We start from the raw sequence: 25587 nt of genomic DNA on the forward strand, positions 1-25587 counted from the left end.
TTTTTAAAATAAGGACTCTGTTATAAACTTCATGTTCTTTTGTAATTTTTAACTTTGTCAATAAACTGTAGAAACTCATTTTCATACATGTGAGAAAAATGACAATTTACATGTTTATAAGATGTCGGCGATCTGCTATGTAAAATGTCTCTCTTGTGCAGTATCTCAGGATATAGCCTTAAGGAATGTAAAATTGCATTGTAGGTGAAATATATGTACTACTACTACTACTACTACTACTGCTACTGCTGCTGCTTCTACTTCTAATAATACTCCATCTGAACAGGCCTTGGAAAACCCTAACAATACTAACTGACCGCCATGTCATCCTCAGCTTATAGGCATCATTGGATGTGGATATGGAGAGGCATGTGGTCAGCATTCTGCTCTCCTGGTATTGTCAGTTTTCATGACTGGAGCTGCTACTTCTCAATCAAGTAGCTCCTCTCAGTTTGCCTCACAAGGGCTGAGTGCATCCTGCTTGCCAAGAGTGCTCGGTGATCTTTCAGGAACCATTGTTACCATTGTGTCAAGGCCATTGTCTGCTTTGTTACACAAAAATCAGTGCACATGACAAGGATTTAGATGAGACTCCTGTAACAGAAATATCAATAATAGTGGTACTACTTTTCATTTTGAGAGATGGTATTCTATGCTTCTTCTACCTTTTGTTGCAACTGGTTTAATGATATAGCTTCTAATGCTGACCAACTAATTGCTGTCCCGTTATGTATGATACAGACTTGGTGATTGACAAGAGAGTTTACAAACATTGTGGAGGGCATCTTGAATGACATGAGAAGTGTGTTTATGGGCATTGTCCTGAAGGTACAGATGTATCTGTCATATTGTACGAAAGTAATAGAATAGAATGGATGTGTCTCTGCGTGTAAGCACGCTGCTCATTGTTCGCTCAGCAAGATGGACGTATAATCGTTGTAATCTAACGCTTGCTCTCTATACCATTACGCCAGAATCAGCACCGTATATTGCTGCTGGATACATTTGAGTAGATTCCACTTTCCTTGTCAGTCTCACTCTAGCTACTGATCACCACTAACACCATGGCAAAATCTGCTCCCAACCCCCTAATTACAACTTTGTGCCATTCAGCTGCCCAGCTGAATCTTTTGCTACAATATTGGAGATAGCTAGAAAGGTTCTGGTGCATAAGAGGGAGCCTGGTGAAGAGCATCATTTCTCATAGTCTAGCTTCCATCAGAGTAATACCGATGGTCCTGGTTGACACTTTGGCTCTAGCATGGATCCTAATTTGCCATCCACAGTCAACAGTCACTGCTCTCCAGGTGGGACTCTTGGTCTAGTGCTTGACGTAACTGACATTCAGTGATTTGCATGAAATGTGCTAACTCATTTGGTCCTGGAATATGTGCTAAATTTATCAAGTAAAAAAAATGGACAAATCATTTGGGAAGTCAATACAGTTTCTTGTCAGCTCATTGCCTTCATAGTCAACCCATCTCATTCTCTATTGTTTTGTGTGAAACTTTGAATTGTTGCCTTTCCTGTATTACAACACAGAACAGATTGAATATTATATTTTCCATGTCTTAAGTCTTGTTAATTTTTTTCATTTTCCGTGTTGTATAATACGGGTAAATTTTATTTTCTGGTACTCAATTTTATAATGTCAGTTAGATACTACTAACTGGTTGTTAACATTCTGTCAATATTTAGTGACTGCTTTGGGGATATGTAACATTCATTTATTACCAGATAAAATTTTTCAGTATTGATGACTTATTAGTAATGTTGCTGCTTCTGTGACCATGTAATAAGAAGTGACATGTTTCTTGGAATTTTCCCATCAGATAGAATAATCCATTATCTTTCGGGTACATCCAAGACAGTAGTATTTCTCCTTCTGATATCTCAGCAGATGTCTTCGTTGTTTTCCATTGTGCAAAATTTAAATAGGGGGCTTGTTGCCTCACTTACCACCTAATGTATCTTACTCTGGACAAGACTGTGGACTAAAGTGATGTAACATGTACACTTCCCATTTGTCCACTTTATATTGTGTGTGTAACAATACTTATATTTCTGATTAACTGATCATCCTTAGGTCTATGATACCTAATAACCAATGCTATATTTTATTGAGTATGTTTATTTTCTTTCAAGATGTGGATCTGCATAAACTGGAATACCATTTTAGTGATGATAAAAATAAAAATAAACAATCACACAAGGAGGAAAAATCTACTCAAGGAGCTAATATATTTCTACAGTACTATTTATTGTACAGGAGGAGCCTCACATGCCTACGTCGAGACTGTGTAAGTTAATAAATGGAAGTAGTCTCAGCGAGCTAAGTTAATTTGTTACCATGCTATTTAATAATAATAATGACAATAATGATGGTAATAATATTAATAACGCAACAACCATTCAGTTGTCAGCCATTAGTAAAATGTTTTCTGCTTTAAGCAAGAATATTCCTATTATTGCTTTGCTTTTTTGCTCTGCAGAGTCACCTCATCAACAGGCTCTTAGCTCATTTGACCATTGGGTTGGTTTTTGGATATCTTTATTACAACTGTGGCAACTCAGCAGATGCAGTGTTTGCAGATTTTGTTTATTTATATGGAACAGTGCTTTTCCTTATGTACACTGGGAAAATGGCTGTCACTCTTCACTGTAAGTATCACATACCAAATTGGACTAAGTTAAGACATACACTCTTTCACATGCTCTTGCATGGAAGTAGACACATTTGTTAGGGACCTATTCTGGAGTACATGAGATGCACAGAGTGCAAGAGATTTGTTTGGCTGTTACGTAAATGTAATGATACTTTTTCACCTAAAAACAGTGAGACAAATGAATACCTGGGTCTTCAATTATTGCAGGGCCTGTTTAAGGGTTTATTATTCATTTTGGGCCACGACATTATTCACTTTATATTGTGAAAAAGTCCTTAAGTCCCATAATGGGAATCCTGGACAGAATATAAAAACCATTTGTCTTAAATATGATGGTGGTCTGTACTTGATGACTGATAGACACATAAGTAGTGTAAATGACTGCTTAAACTTTGAACTCATCAGTAAATGTTGAATACAGAGACAGATGCACAGTTGTGATCCCACTGTGTTGAGTGCTGGTCTAGGCTGAGAATATTACAAATGGTAGAGGAGAGAAGCCAATGAAAGGCCTATAAAGTGGAACAGGGGTGGGAAGCAGGGCAGGGAAAAGGGAATCTTTCCGTAAAACATTACTTACTTCTCCTGTATCCAATTAACAAATAATTAATAACCATACTACTCAAGAAACAATATTATGAAAAGGATAGTTGCTACTCATCATATAGCACAGATGCTGAGTTGCAGATAGGCACCAAAAAAAGACTGACAGAAAGTGAGCTTTCAGCCAACAAAGCCTTCTTTGGAAATCGACAAAAACGCACACAGACACACACATAAGACAACAGTCTCTGGCTGCTGAGGCCACACTGTGAGCCGCAGCGCATGATGGGAGAGGCAGCCGGGTGTTGAGAGTAAGGAGGAGGCTGGGGCAGGGAGGGGAAGGGACAGCGGAGTAGGAGTCAGGGACAGTAAAGTGCTGCTTGCGGGAGCATATAGTGATGAGGTGAAGAGAGGGTTGGGCAGCTAGGTGCAGTTGAGAGGTCAGATGGTGGGCAGGGGAGGGGGGGAGGGCGGGGCGGTAACCGAAAAGGAGGGAAGTAAAAAGACTGTGGGTGTGTTGGTACAACAGTGGGCTCTGTAGTGCTGAAATGGGAACATGGAAGGGGCTGATGGGTAAGAACAATGACTAACAAAGCTTGAGGGTTACGGAAATGTAGAATATATTGGAAGAAGAATTCCCACCTGTGCAGTTCAGAAAAGCTGGTGTTGGTGTGAAGGATACAGATGGCACAAGCTGTGTAGCAGTCATTGAAATGAAGAATGTTGTGTTGGGCAGCGTGTTCAGCAAATTAGTGGTCCAGGTGTTTCTTGGCCACAGTTTGTTGGTGGACAGGCATTTTGTTGGTTGTCATGCCCAAGTAGAATGCAGCACAGTGGCTGCAGCTAAGCATATGAATCACGACTAGTTTCACTGGTAGCCTGCCTTCCCTGTTTCTATTCCACCAATACACACCCCTCTACTCCACCACCGCACTTACAGTCTTTTTACATCTCTCTTTTTGCGCTACCCGCAGTTCCTGCCCTCCATCTGATTTGCACCTAGGTGCCCTACCCTCTCTCCACCTCATCTCCATATGCTCCCACAGGCAGCACTTCACTGTCCCCCACCCCTGCCCTTTCTACTGTCCCCCAACCCTACCCTGCTATTCCTACCCCTCTCCACCCCAGCCTCCTCCTTACCCCCACCACCAGGTTGCCTTTCCCGTCATGCACTGCTGCACCCAGTCTGCCCTCAGCAGTCAAGCAGTCAGAGAGTGTGGTCATTTGTGTGTGAGTTGCACTCACGTGAGTGTATACATGCATATTGTCTATTTCCGAACAAGGTCTTGTTGGCTGAAAGCTCACTTTCTGACAGTCTTTTTGTCGTGCCTATCAGTGACACAGTATCTCCACTATATAGTGAGTAGCAACTATCCTTGTCATGATATTGTTACATTCCATCCTGGATTTTCTGCTCAATAAACAGGGACGTTGATTCTGTTTTTCTCATTAAAGGCTGTAAGTTTTGATGAGTAGATTGCATTTGAAAGGAAAACTAATGGCAATTCTTGTTTCAGTCCCACTGGAACTGAAGATAATCAAGAGTGAGCACTTCAATCAGTGGTACTCATTGCCATCTTACTATTTGTCACTGCTGTCTGTGGAAATTCCAATTCAGGTATGTAAAATACTTCTTTTTAGATTAAATTTCATTGGATAACCACATATAATCAGGATTATTCCATTTGTTAAGTGTATTAGAGGAGCAGGTATAATACAGAAATTTATAAAAAACTTGTCCCAAGGTGTTGGAGTCTCTGTAGACAACTGACAATGAGAAAAGGTCTCCTTGACTTACTAATATACACTGTCCGTCAAAGGACATGTGTAAGGGCATAGTATCTTCTTCATACTGGAAGCTGTTATCATTATCTTTTCAGGATTTTTGCAACATCTGGTAAGCTTCCTAAATATATACCAGACACTTGTAAAAAAATAATAAATAAATAAAAAAGAACAACAAATTTTCTAATTTGTCATATACCATTCAGCCACATTGACTGACTATCCTATTTTAATTATTATTTTAAACATCCTCTTCCATCTACTGCACCATAAATGGAGGACAAACAGGTGAAGATAATCACAGTAAAAAACAGTCATGTGGCTGTGATTTCTACATTTATGGTAAAGGAAACTGTTTGAGATGGAGAAAAGCACAACCACCAGCTAACGTCAGAAGGAGGCAACATACCATAGAGTTGCAGATCCCTGGTCTGTGATTAGGGCTAATGTCTTGGGAAGGAACCCAGATGCTGAACAACTTTGGGTCTACTTTTTACTTATAACATTTTAGATGAGATTATGCAGTAATTGAAGAATAAAATGAGTAAAATAAAAGTACTCACAAAAGATTACATCTTTTCTACATGACATTTATGTTATTCAACTGAAAGCTTTTGTAGGCTTATTTATATTCACAACAATCTCCAAGTCTGACAATGACCCCATAGATAATCTTTTCTCGGTGGGTGGAACTGAATGTATTATTTTTCACAATACTGTAAGAAAACGTTTTTGTTTGCATCAACTTCTCTTCTACTTGAGCATCCAGATGACAAGGCAGAAAAGAAAAAAGAAGAATGTAATTGCTGCAGTGTCAAACATTTTCAATAGATTTATTACAAGCTGTCAGTAAAGTTACTCTCAAGGCTGTACTCTGTGGATTGATGAAATGCTTGTCCCATTCCACAGCCAGCATAGATTTCAGATGTACCAGCCAAGAAACTGGAAAAATATGGGTTAAAGATTGTGTGTAAAATAGACACCGGGACCCAGTACTTACATAATGCCTGCAATGTGCCCTCTAAAAAATATTAAAGTGAACATCAAAATATAAATTTAATCTTAAAGTTTTCCAGAAATTTTGTTTCTGTTTCTGATTCTTGGTGTTGAAGAAAGACTAGCATAGCACAGGATTAATAACTAAAAGTTTTATTTCTAGATTTTTGAGGAATGTAGGAAAGTCCAATTTTTCAGAACATCACTTGTGTACTTTCTGTGTTTCCTTCTTGATTAGTAATATTCTTTGTCAGATTTCACTTTCATATGTTTGAAAACACAAGATGTAACTAGTTGAGGTTAACAAAAAACTAATAAGTTAAGACAACATTATACAAATCAACAGTAAATTTCTGGAGTCTGACAGATACCATGATACCAGTTACATTACAAAATTGCACGATACCAGTTAAGGATTTAAACACTTTCTCTCTCTCTCTCTCTCTCTCTCTCTCTCTCTCTCTCTCTCTCTCTCTCTCTCCCCCCCCCCCCCCCCCTGCCCCTCTCTCCCCTCCTCGTTTCCACAGTCTTAAAGGAATATTCAAGCAAATGTTTTCTGCAGACAGAATAGTTAATGCATTCATTTACATCCATCCAGTCCAAACACAAAATACAGCACCTTGGAGAACAACTGATTCACACTCTGTGATATCTGAATTATTTTAAATGAGGAATTGGTAGCACAATAGTGATGCAGCATGACTAGTCATTTTGTATGCACTGAACTCCTCTGCATAATTAAAAATGTATAAAATGCCTAAAGGCATGCCTTTTGATGATGTCTCACAGATGATCAGTAGGATTCAAATATGGAACTTTGGAAGTGATCCAAGAGAGAGAAAACCTGTTCCACATTCTTAAAACCATTCCAAGACATGGCATGTCAACCTGTTAGGTGCTTTTCTGTCTTCAAAAGTATATGATCACCTTTTGGAAGAAAGTGAAACATTTTTGGCTGTGCCCAGGTCACAATGACGTTATTACGCCAGTAACCTTCACCTCAGTAAACGAAAGTTGATACTGTCAAGTAAAATGAAGCTGTATGCTATATAAGCATCACTACTGGATAATACAGTAGTTGCCATGCAAAATGTATTGCATACTGTATGTACAAGTGACTGACGAGAACTGAATGGTATTGAAATGGCTAGTATGATGGTTCTGTGGAGGTAGAGTGGGGAAACTTCTGCAATGCTCTCACCATCTGATGCCTTTCAGTAGCAGTGGTGCAGTGGGTGAAAGAACACCGCATGTTTGTGTATGAAGCATACATGTGAAATGCTGAGTCAGTCACAGCAGTGCAGTTGGCTTTTTTGTGTTCATTTCAACCATAGATAACAAGGTACCATTCTCAACTGAAATTTGATTCTCAGGTGTGTTATCAGTCTAAGGGTGACAAGCAGTACCATAAAGAAGAAGCCACCTGCCCCTAAGAAGAATGCAAGGACACCAGAAAACATCCAGATGGTGAGACAGGCTTTGATTTGGAGCCCAGATCAGTGTGCATGATGACATGCACATGAGTTAAGGTTAAGTTGTGAATTGGTGCACACTATTTTGAAGAAAGATTTAACATTTCATCCATACAAGACATGTATTGTTCAGCAGCTGAATGCAACAGATTATGAGCAATGATAGGACTTGGTAGTTCAAATATAAATGCTGCTTGAAGACAATGAAAATGTGAAAATCATCATAAGCAGTGAAGCTCATTTTCATTTGAGTGGGAATGTTAACAAGCTAAATTTAGCTTCTGAGAATCCATGCATCATTTGTGAAACACTGCTCCATGCAGAGAGTGTAGTAGTATGGTGTGCAGTTAGCAATTTGAACATCATTGGCCTATATTTTTTTAAAGATGGAAATGCCACTGTGACTGTCTACACTGAACATTACATCATATGCTTAACACTTTTTTTGTGCCATAGCTGTGATGGTGATATCTACATAACAAGAATAACATTTATTATCAACAGTATGGGGCCACCATGCACACTGCACGTGGGTCTATCGAGTTGGTTTGTCACTCCTTTCCATGGAGGGTCATTTCCTGTTTTGGTGACATCCCATGGCCTCCAACATCCTCCAGTTTAAGCACCTAGAACTTCCTTTTTATGGAGTACCTAAAATTGTGTGAATCCCACAAACCCTGCACTTAGCTTGTTTAGAAATGTTGGACCGTGCTTATAATGATTTTTGTGAACACACAAAATATTTTATCTCTTCTTAGTGTGCTAATAGTTTCCTCCACCTGCTGAGTCCAGGACCAAATTGTATTCACATTAGGAATGGCATTGTTGTGTGGAATGTTGAACTATTGCTGAAAATAGAGAGGGGGTGGGGTTGGGGAAACTGAAGGTCTAAGAAAACTGTCATAGCTTGTGTTTTGTCTGTCTCATTTCAATTTACTTAGGATGAAGTCAAGTATTTCAGTTTATTTATATGAAGTGGTCTTAAACACAGCTTGTTCAGTTACTGATAATTCAGGCTCCATATTTTTTTCTAAGGTATTGTTGCCCTTATTTCTGAGCTCACTGGGCGAAATTCAACTACTCCCTTGACACAACACACTGGTCACTTCAGAATGCTGTAGAACTGGTATCAGTTAGTCATGTGACTCTATACAGCTGACAAAGTTATGACAGTGAGGAGGTGTGTATGTGTAACAGGGATGTATGAAATCATTGCAGTCAGATGGGTTGACGTGGAGATGTGACAGAATGACAAAAAGGAGCTATCATGATTGGATATGTCAATGAGCACACTGTCAATGAAATTGCTTGGTTTCTTGGTGTATTAGCATGGACTGTTCGTGTGTCTGCAAGGAATGATGTAGCAGAGCCATGTAGGAAGGTGTAAGAACAGGGTCATAAAAAAATCCTGCCTAACAACAATCAAAGCTGTGTCATGGCTACCAATCGCAATTTTCTGCATGTTCTGCCTTGTGCTGCCACAGCTGTTAATACTTTGAAATATTTGTAGATTACCACCTCTGCTTCTGCTACAAATTACTTCAATAGCAGGTGAGTTGGTGATGTTTTATATATACCTTAAAATTAGTTGGTTTCAAAACTGACAAGGATTGTTGCTGTCAGAGAATGCAAGCCCATCTCAACTAAATGCAAAGGGAACTGCCCTTAATGGTCATTTGGAGTTGGTACCTCACAGAAGACCATTGTTCACAGAAGCAGATAAACCCCCATGTCTTCAGTGGCCCACATATAAACTGACCGGTAACTGGTTGTAAATGCTGTAGTGTGGCCTGGCAAGTTGCAATTTTGAAATAAAGCGAGGTATTGAGTGCACAGACAGCCCAGTGAGGTGTTTACACTGCAGTGTGTGTGTATGGTGTAGTACAGGTTGGAGGTGCTTACATGACATTTTTGGAGGGTTCCTCTGTCATAAGTCGGGCGCACTCATTCATTGCCAATGAGTGGTCAGTAGGATTTGGCAAACCTGAAAAAAACTTGTGGACTTACTTCTCACCAGATTGAGCTTAATGCCCAGGCTACACAGTGTTACATGGTATTAGTGTGTTCCCTGGAAGTGACTAATTTTTTGTACTTTGTGCTGAAGTTATCCTGGCCTTGTTACTTACTCAACACTATATGAGAGGCATGTGCAATCAAAGTTGCTGAAATGTTTATACTTCTATAGTAGTTGGTATCCGTTCATCTGCTTGTTGTTCATGATATTTGCCTTCCATTGCTTTTGAGTATGTGTAGAACATGTAACATACAAAACTATGAAAAATACTGAAATCATCGTATTACTTTTCAAGTATTTGAAGTAATATTTTCTGTTAAACTTTGTGTACATGTGTAACAGACTTTTACTAAATGTTCTGGTTTGTTACTAATTTTAAATTTTTTGCCTTTACAGATTGCATGTAACAGCATTTACCTAGGAATTTCATATTATGCAACAAGTCAGCCACCAGAGCTATACAGGATAGCCATGTTCTTTATTCTGACTAATGTAGCATCCCTGGCAGCTCAAGGGTCAGGATTCGTTATTGGTGCTCTGACTCCAACAAAGGTAGTGTTCCTTTCAAAACAATTTTTGTAGTTTTATAGGAGTGTAAAGTGGTTGTCTGACAGATTCTCATTGGCTTTTTTAACATTTAAATGGTGTGACAAAACAGTTATGCAGTTTTGAGGAGTTAAAAAAAAGAAATTGGGGTATATAGAGAAAAAATCTTTTTGTTTTTAGAATTAGATGTTCATACCATTCTATATTCATTTAGTATTGAAAATAATGTTCTCAAGATGGTAGCCGTTAGCAGCAATACACTTTAGGAGACGATCTATGACATTTTGAAGAGCTTGTTTGCACCCGTTGCGGGGTATGGCATTCACTGCTTCAATAATTTGATCCCTTAGCTCTGGTAGGTTTTAGTGCAGTGTTTAAACACCTTTTCTTTCAGATATCCCTGAAGAAAGAAGTCACAAATGCTCAAATCTGGTGATTATGCAGACCACCCTACACCACCCCTCGAAGACCATATGTCCCAGAAACATTTCTCTCAAAACATAAAATAAATTTCAGGCTGTGTGAGCTACACCCCAACCTGTTGGAAAAAGTCCCCTAATCCCTCTTCTTCAACAATCTGTTCCATTCTGGGCTGCAGAAAATTTTGCAACATTGAAACATAATGTCTGGAATTCACATTCATAGTCACACTTTCCTCCTCAAAGAAGTACTGGCCTATCATGCCAGATTGTGATACGGGACATCGCACTGTTAGTTTATGGGAACGTAGCAGCCTTTGGTGAAGAATTTGGGGGTTGTTTTCAGCCCAGTAGCGAAAATTTTGTTTATTCACAATCCCACTTAGGTGAAAATGTACACCATTGCAATCATTTCCTCACACAGACCTCAGAAGTTGGTGTAGTCTGTTGGACTCAGTTCTTGAACCACAATATTCTGAAGGGGTGGAAATTTAAGTCAAAATGCAGAATCCTCCTAAAACTGTGGTCTGAAAACCCCAATGCAACAGCGTGCCTTCAGGCAGAATATCTTGGTGATTGCTCAGCTGCTCTTCTCACCAGCTGCACATTTTCAGGTGTTCTGATGGATCTGCAATGGCTATGTATACCTCTTTGTAAACAATGAAAAATCCAGGATGGAATAATGACAATATTACGAAAATGATAGTAGCTACTCACCAAATAACGAAGGTGCTGAGTCACAGATATGCCCAAAAAAAACTGTCGGACAGTAAGCTTTTGGACAACAAGGCCTTCACTGGATATAGACAACATACACATACAATCATGTAAACGCAACACACACACACACACACACACACACACACACACACACACACACACACACACACAACCAGTCTGGCTGTTTGTGGTCATGTGTGCGTGAGTTGCATTTGTGTAAGTGTGTATGTTGTCTATATCTGATGACACCCTTGTTGGCCAAAAGCGCACTTTCTGACAGTCCTTTTATTGTGCTTATCTGCGACTCAACATCACCACTATATGATGAGTAGCAACTATCCTTTTTTTAATATCATATTTCTTCTTAGTGTGCTAAGAGTTTGCTCCAACTGCTGATCCGAGGACCAAATTGTATTCACACTAGGAATGGCATTGTTGTGTGGAATGTTGAACTGTTGCTGAAAAGCTCTTTGTATTGTAATCTCAAATGAGTTGTTTTCAAGATACACATGCATGGCAAAGCACCAGTGAGCTCTGGTCCAAACAATGTTGGCTACTGAAATAGAATCACTGATGGAACAAAGGGAGACCATGTGCAACTGCCTCCCCCCCCCCCCCCCCCCCCCACGCACATACTATCTATGTCTACATACATACTCCCCAAACTACCATATGATGTGTGACAGAGGGTACCCTGTACTATTACTACTATTAGTAGTTTCCTTTTCTGTTTCACTCACAGGTAGAGCGAGGGAAAAATGCCTGTCTGTATGACTCCATATGAGCCCTAATTTCTCTTAGCCTATCTTTGTGGTCCTTATGCAAAATGTACATTGATGGCAGTAGATTGTTGTGCAGTCAGCTCCAAATGCTGCTTCTCTCAATTTTCTCAACAGCATTCCTCAAACAGTTCTGTCACATCCACGTATTCCATTTGAGTTCCCAAAACACCTCCATAACACATGCACGTTGTTCAAACCTATGATAACAAATCTAGCAGCTGGCCTCTGAATTGCCTAAAATGTCTTCCTTTAATCTGACCAGGTGCAGGTCCTTAACACTCTGCAGTACTCAAGAATTGGTCACACCAGCATCCTGTATGCAGCCTCCTTTACAGATCAACCACACTTTCCTAAAATTATCCCAATAAACCAACCACCCTACCACAATCCTCACATGCTTGTGCCAATTCATACCACATTGCAACATTAAGTCCAGATATTTCAATGATGTTACTGTGTCAAGCAGAATACTACTAATGGTGTATCAAAACATTATAAGTTTGATTTATCTACTCACCTGCATTAGCTTACATTTTTATACATTTAAAGCTAGCTTTCATTCCATCACACCAACTACAAATTTAGTCTAAGTTATCTTGTATTATCCTACAATCACTCATATTCAACACCATCCCATACAACACAGCATCTTTGACAAATGACCACAAACTGCTGCCCACCCTGACTGTCAGATCATTTATGTATGTAGAAAATAATAGCAGTTTTATCACATTTCATGGCACACTCCTGACAGTACCCTTGTCTCTGATGAATATGTGCTGTCAAGGACAATGTACTGGGTTCTGTTACTTAAGAAGTCTTCAAGCCACTCACATATGTGGGAACCCATTCCGTGAGCTCATACCTTCATTCACAGTCTGCAGTGGGGCACTGTGTCAAATGCCTTTCAGAAATCTAAGAATGAGGAATCTGTCTGTTGCCATTCAAGCATCATATGACAGAAAGGCAAGCTGAGTTTCACACAAATGTCCACTTTCTAAAACTGTATTCATTCATGGGCTTAAGCTTTTTGGTCTCTAAGAAATTTATTTTATTCAGACCTGGAATATGTTCTGGAATTCTGCACTAACTGATGTCAAGGATACTGGTCTGTAACCTTTGTGGGTCCATTATTTTACCCTTCTTATACACAGGAGCCACCTGTGCCTTTTTCCAGTCCCTTGGGACTTTGCACTGGGCGAGAGATTCACTATAAATGGAAGCTAAGTAAGGGACCAATGGCTTTGGTCACCACACCGGTGTAGGCATGGAGGGGCTTCATCCTATTCTTGGGGCCAGTGGCATAGAGTACTCTTTGTGAAACTGAACTGGGATTCCATACAGGCCTAGCCTATGCCAGTGATGTTTATTAGTGTGCCATCCATAAGGAACTCTGTATGATGGTCAAACAATGGTATGTTTGTATGATTCTCCTGCATAAATGATTTCCTAAATGCAAATTTAAAACTTCAGCATTTGTTTGCTACCTTCAACTGCCACACCAGACTGGTCAACAAGGGACTCAATGGAAGCCTTAGACCCGTTTAGTGATTTTACGTAGGACCAGAATTTTCTTGGGGTCTCGGCCAGATCTTTTGGTAAGGTATGATGGTAGTAGTTATCGTACACTTTGTGTGTAGATCTTTTCACAAATGCACTTATCTCTACTAACCTTTGCCTGCCATCATTTGCCATTTCTCTGTTAAACAAAGGGTTCAAGAGCTTTTGCTTCCTCACCATTTTCCAAATTTTGTTGCTAAATTGAGCTGTGTTTTTTTCCGTCCTTAGTCCATTTACTAGACACACACTTTCCCAGAACATGATTTACGATCTGTTTAAATTTCACCCATAATACCTCTATGTCTATCACGCTGGAACTGAATGACTGCATTCACTGTATAAGTGATATGCTAACAATTGATTACCTGGTCTTTCAGCTGAAACACTTTCCTAGCCTTCTTGACTCATTAATTAACTTTTGTAACCACTGTTGCTATGACGATGACATGATCAGTAATCCCCTCTGTATTGTGAGACCAACAACAACGACTGGCCTGTTTGTAGCTACAAGAGCTAAGATATTACCATTGTGTGTGGGCAGCCGAACTAGCTGCTCAAGACAGTTTACAGACAGTACAAAAGTACTTTACAAAGACTTGGCCTTCTGTACCTCTCACAATGAATCCCATACATGTCCCAATCTGTAATTGGTATGTTTCAATCACCTCCAATTAGTATTGCATGATATGAGTTTTTACACACTGCTGACCATAGGCTTTCTTTGAATGATGCTAGAAAAACCATAGCAGAATCAGATGGCAGGTAAAACCTCCAACAATTAACTTGGTTTCACCTAGACCTGTTATACACAACCAGATAACTTCACTGTCTCCCTAAATTTCAACCTCAATAGAGACAATATTCTTTTAGTTGCAAAGAACACTCCCCCTCGTATGGTGTCTAACCTTTCTTTGTGATAAATTTTCCTTTACTCACTAAATATCTCAGAGCTTTCTATTTTGGGTTTTAGCCAGATCTTGTTACAGAGAATTAGTTGAGTGTGAGAACTGTCTTGGAGGGCAGTAAATTCAGAAACTTTGTTATGAATTCGTAAACAATTTATTGATAAAATTTTGAAAGGTGAAATGTCTTTACTCTGAATGTGTTCTGTGTATCGACTGGCAAGTGTTCAGCAGAGTACCTCAATCTACAGCCTAGCCTTAAAAAAACCATGTGAACCCCACAAGAACTGTTCTACCCAAGTAAGTGCTTCCTTCATGTAGCGCACTCCTGACCTATCAAGGGAAGTCCTACAATTCCCCACCTGATAACGCAGATCAGGACCAAAATCAACACTGGACACAACACTACAAAATGAAAGCTCTGCTTGCACCACACACATGAGACCAGCTTCCTTTACCACCTCTGCCAGCTACCTACACAAACTAAGGATGGCCTCATAACATAAGTAATAGGTGTCATGGTGCCAAAGTGAGCCACAAATTGCAGACAACTGCACACTCCATAGCCATCTCCACACCTCAGATGACACCTCCCAGCAAATGTACCGAGTGCAAATTGGCTTTCTTTCCAGCTGTGAATGCTATCTTACTACAGAGCTCCAAAAAGTGCCTAATGTTGGAGCTCCCAATAATTAGCAAGCCCTCACCCACATGTGCCTGCTTGGACCTTGCTGAAGGAACAGTCACCAGTCCACTCACAGGGCAGATAGGCAAGGCCAGGTGCCCAGCCTCCACATTGGCCTTCTTCCTCGAGTGACACAAATGCATTACCACCAGCCACTCACCCTGCTGTGAGTCCAGATCCACCATGTCATGTCCACTCAGAGGTGCCTCAGTGGCAGAGCTCGTGGGTGAAACAAGTGACACCTGAGGTACGCCATGTGACAGGCCAGATTCTCCACCACTGCTACACCCCAAGGAGCAGCCTGAAGTAGGCTGATTGTAGCCAAAACCACATTCAGCTGTTTGCAAACTGCAGCCAGTTGCTCCTACATCTGCACAAATCATGCACACCTCCTACCCCTCCTAGTAAGACTAACTGAAGAAGTAAATTATAAAAGCTAAAAGATACCTAGATACCCTCCTTTTTACCATCCTGATGTGTCACCAATGGATGCTGATAGTTCAATGAAGCATGTAGCTGGCTGTTCAGTAGAAATGACAACTGATCTATAGACTACCTGAATTTACACTTACAGAACATGAGTTTAAACTTCATAAATACAAAAAAACGCAAGAATTTAAACAATTTATATTACTAAGAAACCACAGGAAAAGCTAAATATATAACTTGCTGCCCTGGAGGTTTGTCATAGGCGATATTTGGAGCTGGATTGAGTGGCTCACTAGGCTGAACCGAACAGTTGCTTGTCTTGAAAACAAGCAAATGAGCAATTACTGCACTACTGACTGCCTGACTTTACACTTCCAAAACTTTCTTACTTACAAACACAAGATTAAACTTTGTAAATACAAAAACACTCAGAATTTAAGAAATGTGTACTACTAAGAAATAACAGGAAAAACTAAATATGTAAATTTGCTGCCCTGGAGAGGTGTTACAGATGACAGCTAGAGCCAAACTGACCATCGTCTGAACAGTTATTCCTCAAAACTGTTTACTCAGTTCTGCCGCGCCTTCTATGTTTACTCTGTCATTACTGCAACTTAATGTGATACTGTGTTGGTGGTCTCTGATCAATTTCAGATGTCATACCACATAAATGACAAGTGAATAATGACAGGGGCATGGCTGAATAAACGATCTAACCTTTATCTTCAGCCAGACATTACAAGTTATGAACCTAACTGATGGATTAATGCAGTGTCCCACGCTGGTACTCAAACCATTATCTTTATTTATGGTACTCAGACCATTATCTTTATTTATCTCAGCCAACAGACTGCCAAATGAGCAATCAGAGCTTACCCCATTGCCAAATTCAAAGCTTCAATCTGACAGTAACTCTCAGTTAGTATTCATAACTTTAAAATTCTGGGTTCAAGTCTGGATCCAGCACATGTTGTTTTTTCCTCCTTACCCAGGAAGGTTCATTTGGGCAAGCCATGAATTTAAAACACAAAGTTTTATTCTAGTACGAATGTGACACAGACACAACAATCTTTTGACATTTCTTCTAACACTTTGAAACAACAGAAAGTTCAGATAGGAATGTCAACAATATTATGAAAATGATAGATTGCCACTCACCATAAAGATGACACATTAAGTTTCAGACAGGCATAATGAAAAACCTGTTACATATTGAGCTTTTAGCCAAAGCCTTCTTCAGAAAGGAGAACATATACATATTCATACAAGTAAGCGCACCTCACACACACCTAACCACTACCTCTGGCTGCTCTGGCCAGAATGCAACAGCATCGCATTGACAGAAGCAGCAATCTGTAGTGGGCAGGGAAGGCGGAGGATTAGCAGGATACAGGTGAGAGGAGAGGAGTCAGCGGAGCCAGGCTGAGTATGCAGGGACTAGGTGGTCGCTAGACACGACTGCCAGGTGCAGAGCCAAGAGGCTGGGAAAGGTGGGGGGGGGGGGGGGGGGGCAGGAATGGGGAGCGAAACAGGAGAGGAGCATAGAAGTGAGAAAAGACTGATGGCTGTGCTGGCAGAGAGCAGTGCACATTGAGCATGAGGGGATGTGAAATGGTAGGAAGCGACAGGACAGATGGGGATGAGAGGTGGGGTTGGTAGGTTACCATAGTTTGAGGCTGGAATTATTTCAGGAACAAAGAATGCATTATAAAGATAATCTCCTCCTTCGCAATTCAGAAAAGCTGGTGGTGGAGGGGAGGATCCAGATGACTTGCATTGTGAAATAACCACTGAAATCAGGCATGTGATATTAGGAGGGGAGGATCTGGATAGCTCAGGTTGTGAAGCAAGCACTGAAATCAAGCATGTGATATTCAGCTGCTTGTTGTGCCACAGGGTATCAATTTTGCTCTTGGCCATAGTTTGGCAGCGGACATTCACCCTAGTGAGCACCTGGTTGGTAGCCATACCAATGTAAAAATGCAGTGATAGCAGCAGATCTGATACATGACATGGCTTCTATCACAGGTGGCCTGGCCTCTCATGGCATAGGACAAACCTGTGAAAAGACTGGAATAGAAAGTATTGGATTGGGTAGTTTTTGCATGGGGGCCTTCCACAGGGATATGATCCTTGTGGCAAGGAGCTGGGATTTGGAGTGGCATAGGGATGGATTGAGATGTTATAGACAGAAAACCATTGTAGTGAGGTGGAAAGGATATTGGCTTGGCTATCCCTCATTTCAGGCATAACGATAGATAATAAAAGCCTTCATGGAGGATGTGGTTCAGTTGTTCCAGTCTGAGCTGGTACTGGGTGATGAAGGAGGCACTTCTTTGCAGCTGGTTCTTGGGGGTCCTGGGAGAATTGAGTGTGTGTGGGAATACGGCATGGCAAATCTGTTTGCGGACTAGGTCTGGGGATAGTGCCCATGAAGTCCTTTGCGAGACCTTCAGCATACCAAGCATGGGAATTCTTATCACTGCAGATATGCCATCCCCGGATGGCCAGGGTATATGGGAAGGATTTTTTGGTGTGCTGTTGAAATGCAGGTACTATTGGTGGTTGGTGGGTTCAGGGTGGACAGAGGTGTGGATGCAATCGCACCTCAGGGACTGGTTGCTATGAGGAGTTGATGAGAAGGAACCCTTCGTAGTATCCAGAAACTGCCCAGCTGACCTTTTCAACTTGTCACATCCTCCTAAACTCCACACCAACACTCCACTAAATCTAGAGCTAAAACAATCCCAGCAAACTGATGTTAACTGTTCTGCCAAAATCATCAGCCCCATGGAAGTTTCAGTCCTACCCAAAAGCCATACACCTAAATTTAACCACATTTGACTTGTAGAAGACCTACTCTCCTCTTCCCAATTCCTGTGATGGGAACACTTCTTTGCCACCAATCCCTCCAACCAAAGCCAACATAACTACAACATTGAATCCTGCCTCTCACAGATCATACCAACCCTATTCTCCTCTCAGGAATTCCTAACCTCCAACTTGGCCTCACCATCCTTCCCCAGGTCCCTTCCTAAAGAGCACCAGCCTTTCAACAGAAGCCTCAAAACAGATCCTGACCTAATCATCCTAGTTGCAGACTGTAGTTTCACCACTGTCATTATGAATCACAGTGACTACCTGGCAGAAGGTCTCTGACTACTCCACCAATAAACTCTGCCAGAGTGATCCCATCCCAGAAGTCCAGCATAGCCTCTAATCGCTACTTAATGGCTTTTGCCTTTCCCAGCTCACTTCTGAATCTATTTCCCTCCTCACCCCTATGACACCTCATACACTAAATTCTACATGCTTGCCAAAATCCACAAACCCAGCCATCCTGGATACCCCATTGTGGCTCATTATTGTGCTTCCACTGAAAGAATTTCATTCACCAACACCTCCAACCAACTGCACAAAATCTTGCCTCCATATCAAAGATACCAACGACCTCCTTCATTAACTGTCCACCATCCCCATCCCCTTACCACCTGGATTACTGCTTGTCACTGTTGATTCCATTTCCTTATACACCAACATCCCCCTTGCCCATAGTCTCGTTACTATTGAACGCTACCTCTCCCAATGTCCTTCAGACACAAACCTCATTCCTCATACTCTTTACTAACTTTATCCTAACACACAACTACTTATCCTTTGTAGGGAAAGTATATAAACAAATCTGCAGCACAGCTCTAGGCACCCATATGGCACACTGCTATGCCATCCTGTTTATGGGCCACCTAGAGGAAACCTTTCTAGCCTCACAAAACCCAACCCCCTTGTATTTCAGGTTCATTGATAATAGCCTCATGTTGTGGAGTCAGGGCCAACACACATGCTCCTCATTCCTTCATAACCTCAACACCTTTCTCTTATGTGCATAATCTAATCCTCCTCAGCTTAGCAAGCCATCTTCCTGGGTGTTGACTTCCTCCTCTCTGATGCCTCCTCCCAACATCTGCCCACATTAAACTCACGAACCACTACAGTACCTGCATTTTGACAACTGCCATCTCTTCCACAACAAAAAATCCCTCCCACACATCCTATCAGGAACAGAATATCTGCACCGACAAGAACTCCCTTTCCCAGTATACTAAAGGTCTCAAAAAGCTCTTCACAGACTGGCAATATTCCCCGGACCTAGTCCGCAAACAGATTGTCCTTGCCATAACCCCACACATCCCCAAACCTCCCACCATCCCCAAGAGCTGGCACCCGATACTGCCCCAGACTGGAACAATGGACACCACCAAACTGTGTCAAGAACAAAGTTAACCACCTTATGGCACAACACACAGCTGAACATAACATGCTCTATTTCAGTGGCTGCTCGCAACCCAGGCCATGGATTCTCCCCACCATTACCAGCTTTTCTGAACTGTGCAGATGGGAGTTATCCTTATAACACATTCTACACTCCTGAAACAATTGTGGCTTCAACCTAGGCATCCTACAATCCCCACACTCTCCACCTAACAGTAACCCCCCCCCCCCCCCCCACTGTACCGTTGTATCACCTACTCCCCATACATGACTCCTCCCTCTCACTGTGTGCCATTCTCTGCCAACACATGCAACCGTCTTTTCCTCTTCTCTGCTCCTCTCCTTCTCCACTCCAAACTCCACCTCTGTCCCCCAAAGCCTCTTGATACTGCTCCCTGGTAGCCTCATCTTACCACCCTTTAGTCACTGCATGCTTTGCCAGGCTGTGCTAATTCCTCTCCCTCCTCGCCAGCACCCTGCTATCCCTCCCCTTTCCCATCCCACTCCAGATTGCTGCTTCTATAGGCGTAACACTGTTGCATTCTGATCAGAGTGACCAGAGAGAACAGTCACACGAGCGTGAGGTGCACTTGCCTGTGTGAATATGTCTGAGTTCTCCTTTCTGAAGAAGGCTTTGGCTGAAAGCACGAAGTCTAACAGTCGTTCTGTTATGCTTGTCTGCAACTCAGTGTGTCACCTTTACATTGAGTAGCAATCTGTCCTCTTCTAATACTTCTTTTACTCAAGACTGCTACCACATTTCTCGTACGGAATTTTGCTTTATGAAGTCCTATGCCATAACATTTATTGTGAATATGATCTACAGAAAGTGGAAGGAACTAGCTAACCAAAATACAGTATGTCCTTAGGCCTATATGTATTCCAGAATGAAACTTTCATTGTACAGTTGAGGAGAAGGACACAGATATGGAAGAAATAATGGAGCAAGTCATGTGGCACGAGTTTGGTAGATCACTGAATTATCTCAGCTCATAACTCAGCAGGAGTGTCATGTATTTTTGGGCTTGGAAATTTATGGAAGCTGTAGGAATTAAGTTATTTGTGAAGGTGTTAAAAATCTGTACACTGAGTGACTTGCCATGAGGTTTCCAGAAAATTTAAGGCACATTACTAAATAAGGCTTGAGTTGACAGATGTGAAAAGAATCAGCTGAATAGTCTGTCATATTACACTCATAAACGGCAGAGCAGAATAATGTGTAGGTGAATAGAGAGAGAAGTCCAAGGACAATGGATAAAAGTCACTTTGATTTTAGAAAATACAGAGGTATAAAAGAAGTCATTCTGATATTGTATTTTATGATGTGAAGATAAATAACCTGGGCACCATCCTAACATTTGCGGACCTGCAAAAACCTGTAATGCTACAAAATGGAATAAAATGTTCATAATGCTGAGATGAAAGGGGCTAAAGTAGGAAGACAGAGGATTAATGTACAGCCTCTACAAAGCCAAAGTGTGAGGATTGGGTAAATTAAGAAAGGTGTAAGGCAAGGTTACAGATCATTATCACTATCACTTAACATTTAAAGAAAGGAAACAGTGAAGGGAGTGAAAGAAAATTCTGGAAGACAAGACAAGACAAGTACAAGAGGAGCAGATACCATGCTTAAAGATGAAAGACAGGATATCTATTCTGGCAAAATATTAGGAAACCTCAGAAGACTTGTTGAATGAAATGGTTGGTATACCTTAGACAGAACTTGAATTAAGGATAAGACATATCAAGCTGAGTAGCAGAAAGAACAGGAATTTGCTTTACATCACAACTAAGAACAACAACAAACTTGTTAAAAGGCTGGTGAAATTTGAAGGTATAAGACATCACACAAAATGTGGTCCCAACGAACTTCACTCTTACGCTCATTTATTCCCACTGTAACAGCTAATAACTACATATTTAGAAAGAATTTTAACAACTAATTCACTACAGCTATAATATTAATTGCAGATACATCCTAGAACTGCTATGTAAACTCCTTTGTACATAGACAACATGTCAATTATTAAATAATTCTATAAAAGCTCTATCTGGAAAGAGAAATGGAGATAAAAACTACACAGCATTTTATAGACTGTGGAAACTATAATGCAGGACATTTGTTTTTGGTTGACTTACATTACTGGAAACATTTCAAACAAAATTTATCAAATTTTGCAGAATAAGGAGGAAGATTACCGTTTTATGACTTGTTGATCTTAGCATTATAGCAGATGTAGCATTAACTCAATCATAGAGAAATGGGAAACAAAGTTGTTATCTGTTTAAGGAATCACACTGAAATATTTTCCTTTTGCAACTGATCCACTTCTTCTGTTTCCGTATACATGTATGTAATTATTCAGTTTCAATAAATTATTTTATACAACCTAGGATACTAACAATTTTCTTTTCTGTTTGAACAGGTTGCTGTTTTTCTTGGCCCAGTTTTGCTTGTTCTAATTTCAATGTTTGGATTCAACATATTTCACAAGGATATCCCATCTTCACTGGAGTTCATGTTCTACATCAGTTACTTCAGAGCTGCATTTCAAGGAATTATTACCGTCACTCTCGCTGATGGCCGAGATGAACTACCCTGTCCTGAAGATGTGTTATATTGCCATTATAGGTATACAAAAAAGTTTCTGACAGAAGTTGACATTTTAAATGTTGATGTAATGGGAAACCTATATATGATTTTAGGTGTGGCTGTGATGATGTATGTTGGTGCCTTTCTTTCTGTGTGGTATAAAGTTGCAAGGCGATGATTATATCATCAGTGGGCAAAGCTTTAGAATTGCAGTACAACTGAAGAAAAATGAAACAGTATTTAACTTATTAGCCACTTGGTGCAAGTTTTACAAAACATGTGTACAACTATTAAAGCCATGACAGAACTAATGTGTTGCACAGGTGTGAAGTGTCTCAGTGAGTGAGAGTATTCCTTCAAGGATTAGCGTCAGTCTCAGGAAAGTGCTTGTTTCGCAAATAATGTGAAAACTTAATTATCATTTTACTGCACAAAACTCTGACCTGGAATGTAATCAGGAAATGTGTGTTGCTTGTAGCATTTAATAAGTCTAAGACATATGCATAAATATTGTACAAGGCATATGGTGAAAAGAAAAGTTTTCTTAAGTGAAGGCTTAGTCAACTGAATAGCCTTGTTCCTCTGGAATGATTCAGCACATGTATGTAACTGCTCTTATAAAGAGTGTACTGTCACAATGACAGCAGTAATTTTGTAAAAATTATTATGTTTCTCAGTTTTCTGTACGATTTGTTGTGTTATATTCCAGTTATTGGAATAGCAATAATTTATTTATAATGTGTATGTCCTTTGTGTGTTATTTGTATGTATTTTATAGATAACTGTATATGATCTATATGCAGCACAATGAAAATCTCTGCCTAATTTAAGAAATAAAGTAAAACTTTGAAAGCATGATTTAAGTTTTATTTTTTGATAGGCCCATACGCTTTTTGTTTTGTTTCAAAAGCATCTTCAGTGGTCAGATTTTTCTGCTTCCTCTGCATTCTAAAGTTCTTCCTCAAGTAAGTGCTTGATTTTTGGAACATTACGCTTCAGTGACACTGGATACATTTTCATGTTGTGTGCAGGCACATACACAAAGTATACTCATAGGAAACTGACTGAAATGTAAGCCTGTCTCAACAGGCAAGTATGACATTACCATCTTAAAAAGCTGGAATAAGAACTTGACAATCTTCCAGTAAGAAATTCTGTAATCTGGCGATATATTATTAAAACAGTATGTTATCAGGAGAAAGAAAACTGGCATTCTACGGGTCGGAGCATAGAAAGTCAGATCCCCCTTAATCGGGCAGGTAGGTTAAAAAATTTAAAAAGGGAAATGGATAGGTTAAAGTTAGATATAGTGGGAATTAGTGAAGTTCAGTGAAAGGAAGAACAAGACTTTTGGTCAGGTGAATACAGGGTTATAAATACAAAATCAAATAGGGGTAATGCAGGAGTATGTTTAATAATGAATATAAAAAATAGGAGTGCAGGTAAGCTACTACAAGCAGCATAGTGAACGTATTATTGTGGCCAAGATAGACACGAGGCCCACGCCTACTACAGTAGTACAAGTTTATATGCCAACTAGCTCTGCAGATGATGAAGAAATTGAAGAAATGTATGATGAAATAAAATAAATTGTTCAGATAGTGAAGGGAGACGAAAATTTGATAGCCATGGGTTACTGGAATTCGGTAGTAGGAAAAAGAAGAGAAGGTAACGTAGTAGGTGAATATGGATTGGGGGGAAGAAATGAAAGAGGAAGCCGCCTGGTTGAATTTTGCACAGAGCATAATTTAATCATAGCTAACACATGGTTCAAAAATCATGAAAGAAGGTTGTATACATGGAAAAAACCTGGAGATACTAGAAGGCATCAGATAGATTATATAATGGTAAGGCAGAGATTTAGGAACCAGGTTTTCAATTGTAAGACATTTCCAGGGGCAGATGTGGACTCTGGCCACAATCTACTGATTATGAACTGTAGATTAAAACTGAAGAAACTGCAAAAAGGTGGGAATTTAAGGAGATGGGACCTGGGTAAACTGACAGAACCAGAGGTTGTAGAGAGTTTCAGAGAGAGCATTAGGGAACGATTGACAAGAATGGAGGAAATAAACGCAGTAGAAGAAGAATAGGTAGCTTTGAGAGATGAAATAGTGAAGGCAGCAGAGGATCAAGTAGGTAAAAAGATGAGGGCTAATAGAAATCCTTGGGTAACAGAAGAGATACTGAATTTAATTGATGAAAGGAGAAAATACAAAAATGCAGTAAATGAAGCAGGCAAAAAGGAATACAAACGTCTCAAAAATGAGATCGACAGGAAGTGCAAAATGGCTAAGCAGGGATGGCTAGAAGACAAATGTAAGGATGCACAGGCTTATCACACTAGGGGTAAGATACATACTGCCTACAGGAAAATTAAAGAGACCTTTGGAGAAAAGAGAACCACTTGTATGAATATCAAGAGCTCAGATGGAAACCCAGTTCTAAGCAAAGAAGGGAAGGCAGAAAGGTGGAAGGAGTATATAGAGGGTTTATACAAGGGCGATGTACTTGAGGACAATATTATGGAAATGGAAGAGGATGTAGATGAAGATGAAATGGGAGATATGATACTGCGTGAAGATTTTGACAGAGCACTGAAAGACCTGAGTTGAAACAAGGCCCCCGGAAGAGACAACATTTCATTAGAACTACTGACAGCCTTGGGAGAGCCAGTCCTGACAAAACTCTACCATCTGGTGAGCAAGATGTATGAGACAGGCGAAATACCCTCAGACTTCAAGAAGAATATAATCATTCCAATCCCAAATAAAGCAGGTGTTGACAGATGTGAAAATTACCGAATTATCAGTTTAATAAGTCACAGCTGCAAAATACTAACTCAAATTCTTTACAGACGGATGGAAAAACTGTTAGAAGCTGACCTCAGGGAGGATCAGTTTGGATTCCGTAGAAATGCTGGAGCATGTGAGGCAATACTGACCCTACGACTTATCTTAGAAGAAAGATTAAGGAAAGGCAAACCTACGTTTCTAGCATTTGTAGACTTAGAGAAAGCTTTTGACAATGTTGATTGGAATACTCTCTTTCAAATTCTGAAGGTGGCAGGGGTAAAATACAGGGAGCAAAAGGCTATTTACAATTTGTACAGAAACCAGATGGCAGTTATAACAGTCGAGGGACTGAAAGGGAAGCAGTGGTTTGGAAGGGAGTGAGACAGGGTTGTAGCCTATCCCCGATGTTAT

At 40.3% G+C, this 25587-nt stretch overlaps 1 protein-coding gene across 3 annotated transcripts in view; it reads left to right on the plus strand.

Annotated features, from left to right (window-relative positions):
* LOC126416060 (ATP-binding cassette sub-family G member 1-like) overlaps positions 1-23236 on the plus strand; it is an 884121-nt gene extending 860885 nt beyond the window's left edge. For all 3 annotated transcript variants that reach the window (XM_050083536.1, XM_050083535.1, XM_050083537.1), the window contains 5 exons: positions 2146-2300; positions 2493-2661; positions 4727-4827; positions 9873-10028; positions 22215-23236. In XM_050083536.1, coding sequence (XP_049939493.1) covers positions 2146-2300; positions 2493-2661; positions 4727-4827; positions 9873-10028; positions 22215-22559 — 926 coding nt within the window. In that variant the 3' untranslated portion in view covers positions 22560-23236. The remainder of the gene's footprint in view (positions 1-2145; positions 2301-2492; positions 2662-4726; positions 4828-9872; positions 10029-22214) is intronic.
* The last annotated feature ends 2351 nt before the right edge of the window (positions 23237-25587 follow it).

The sequence above is a fragment of the Schistocerca serialis genome, chromosome 8 (genome assembly GCF_023864345.2).
Source record: "Schistocerca serialis cubense isolate TAMUIC-IGC-003099 chromosome 8, iqSchSeri2.2, whole genome shotgun sequence".
Classification (NCBI taxonomy): Eukaryota; Metazoa; Arthropoda; class Insecta; order Orthoptera; family Acrididae; genus Schistocerca; species Schistocerca serialis.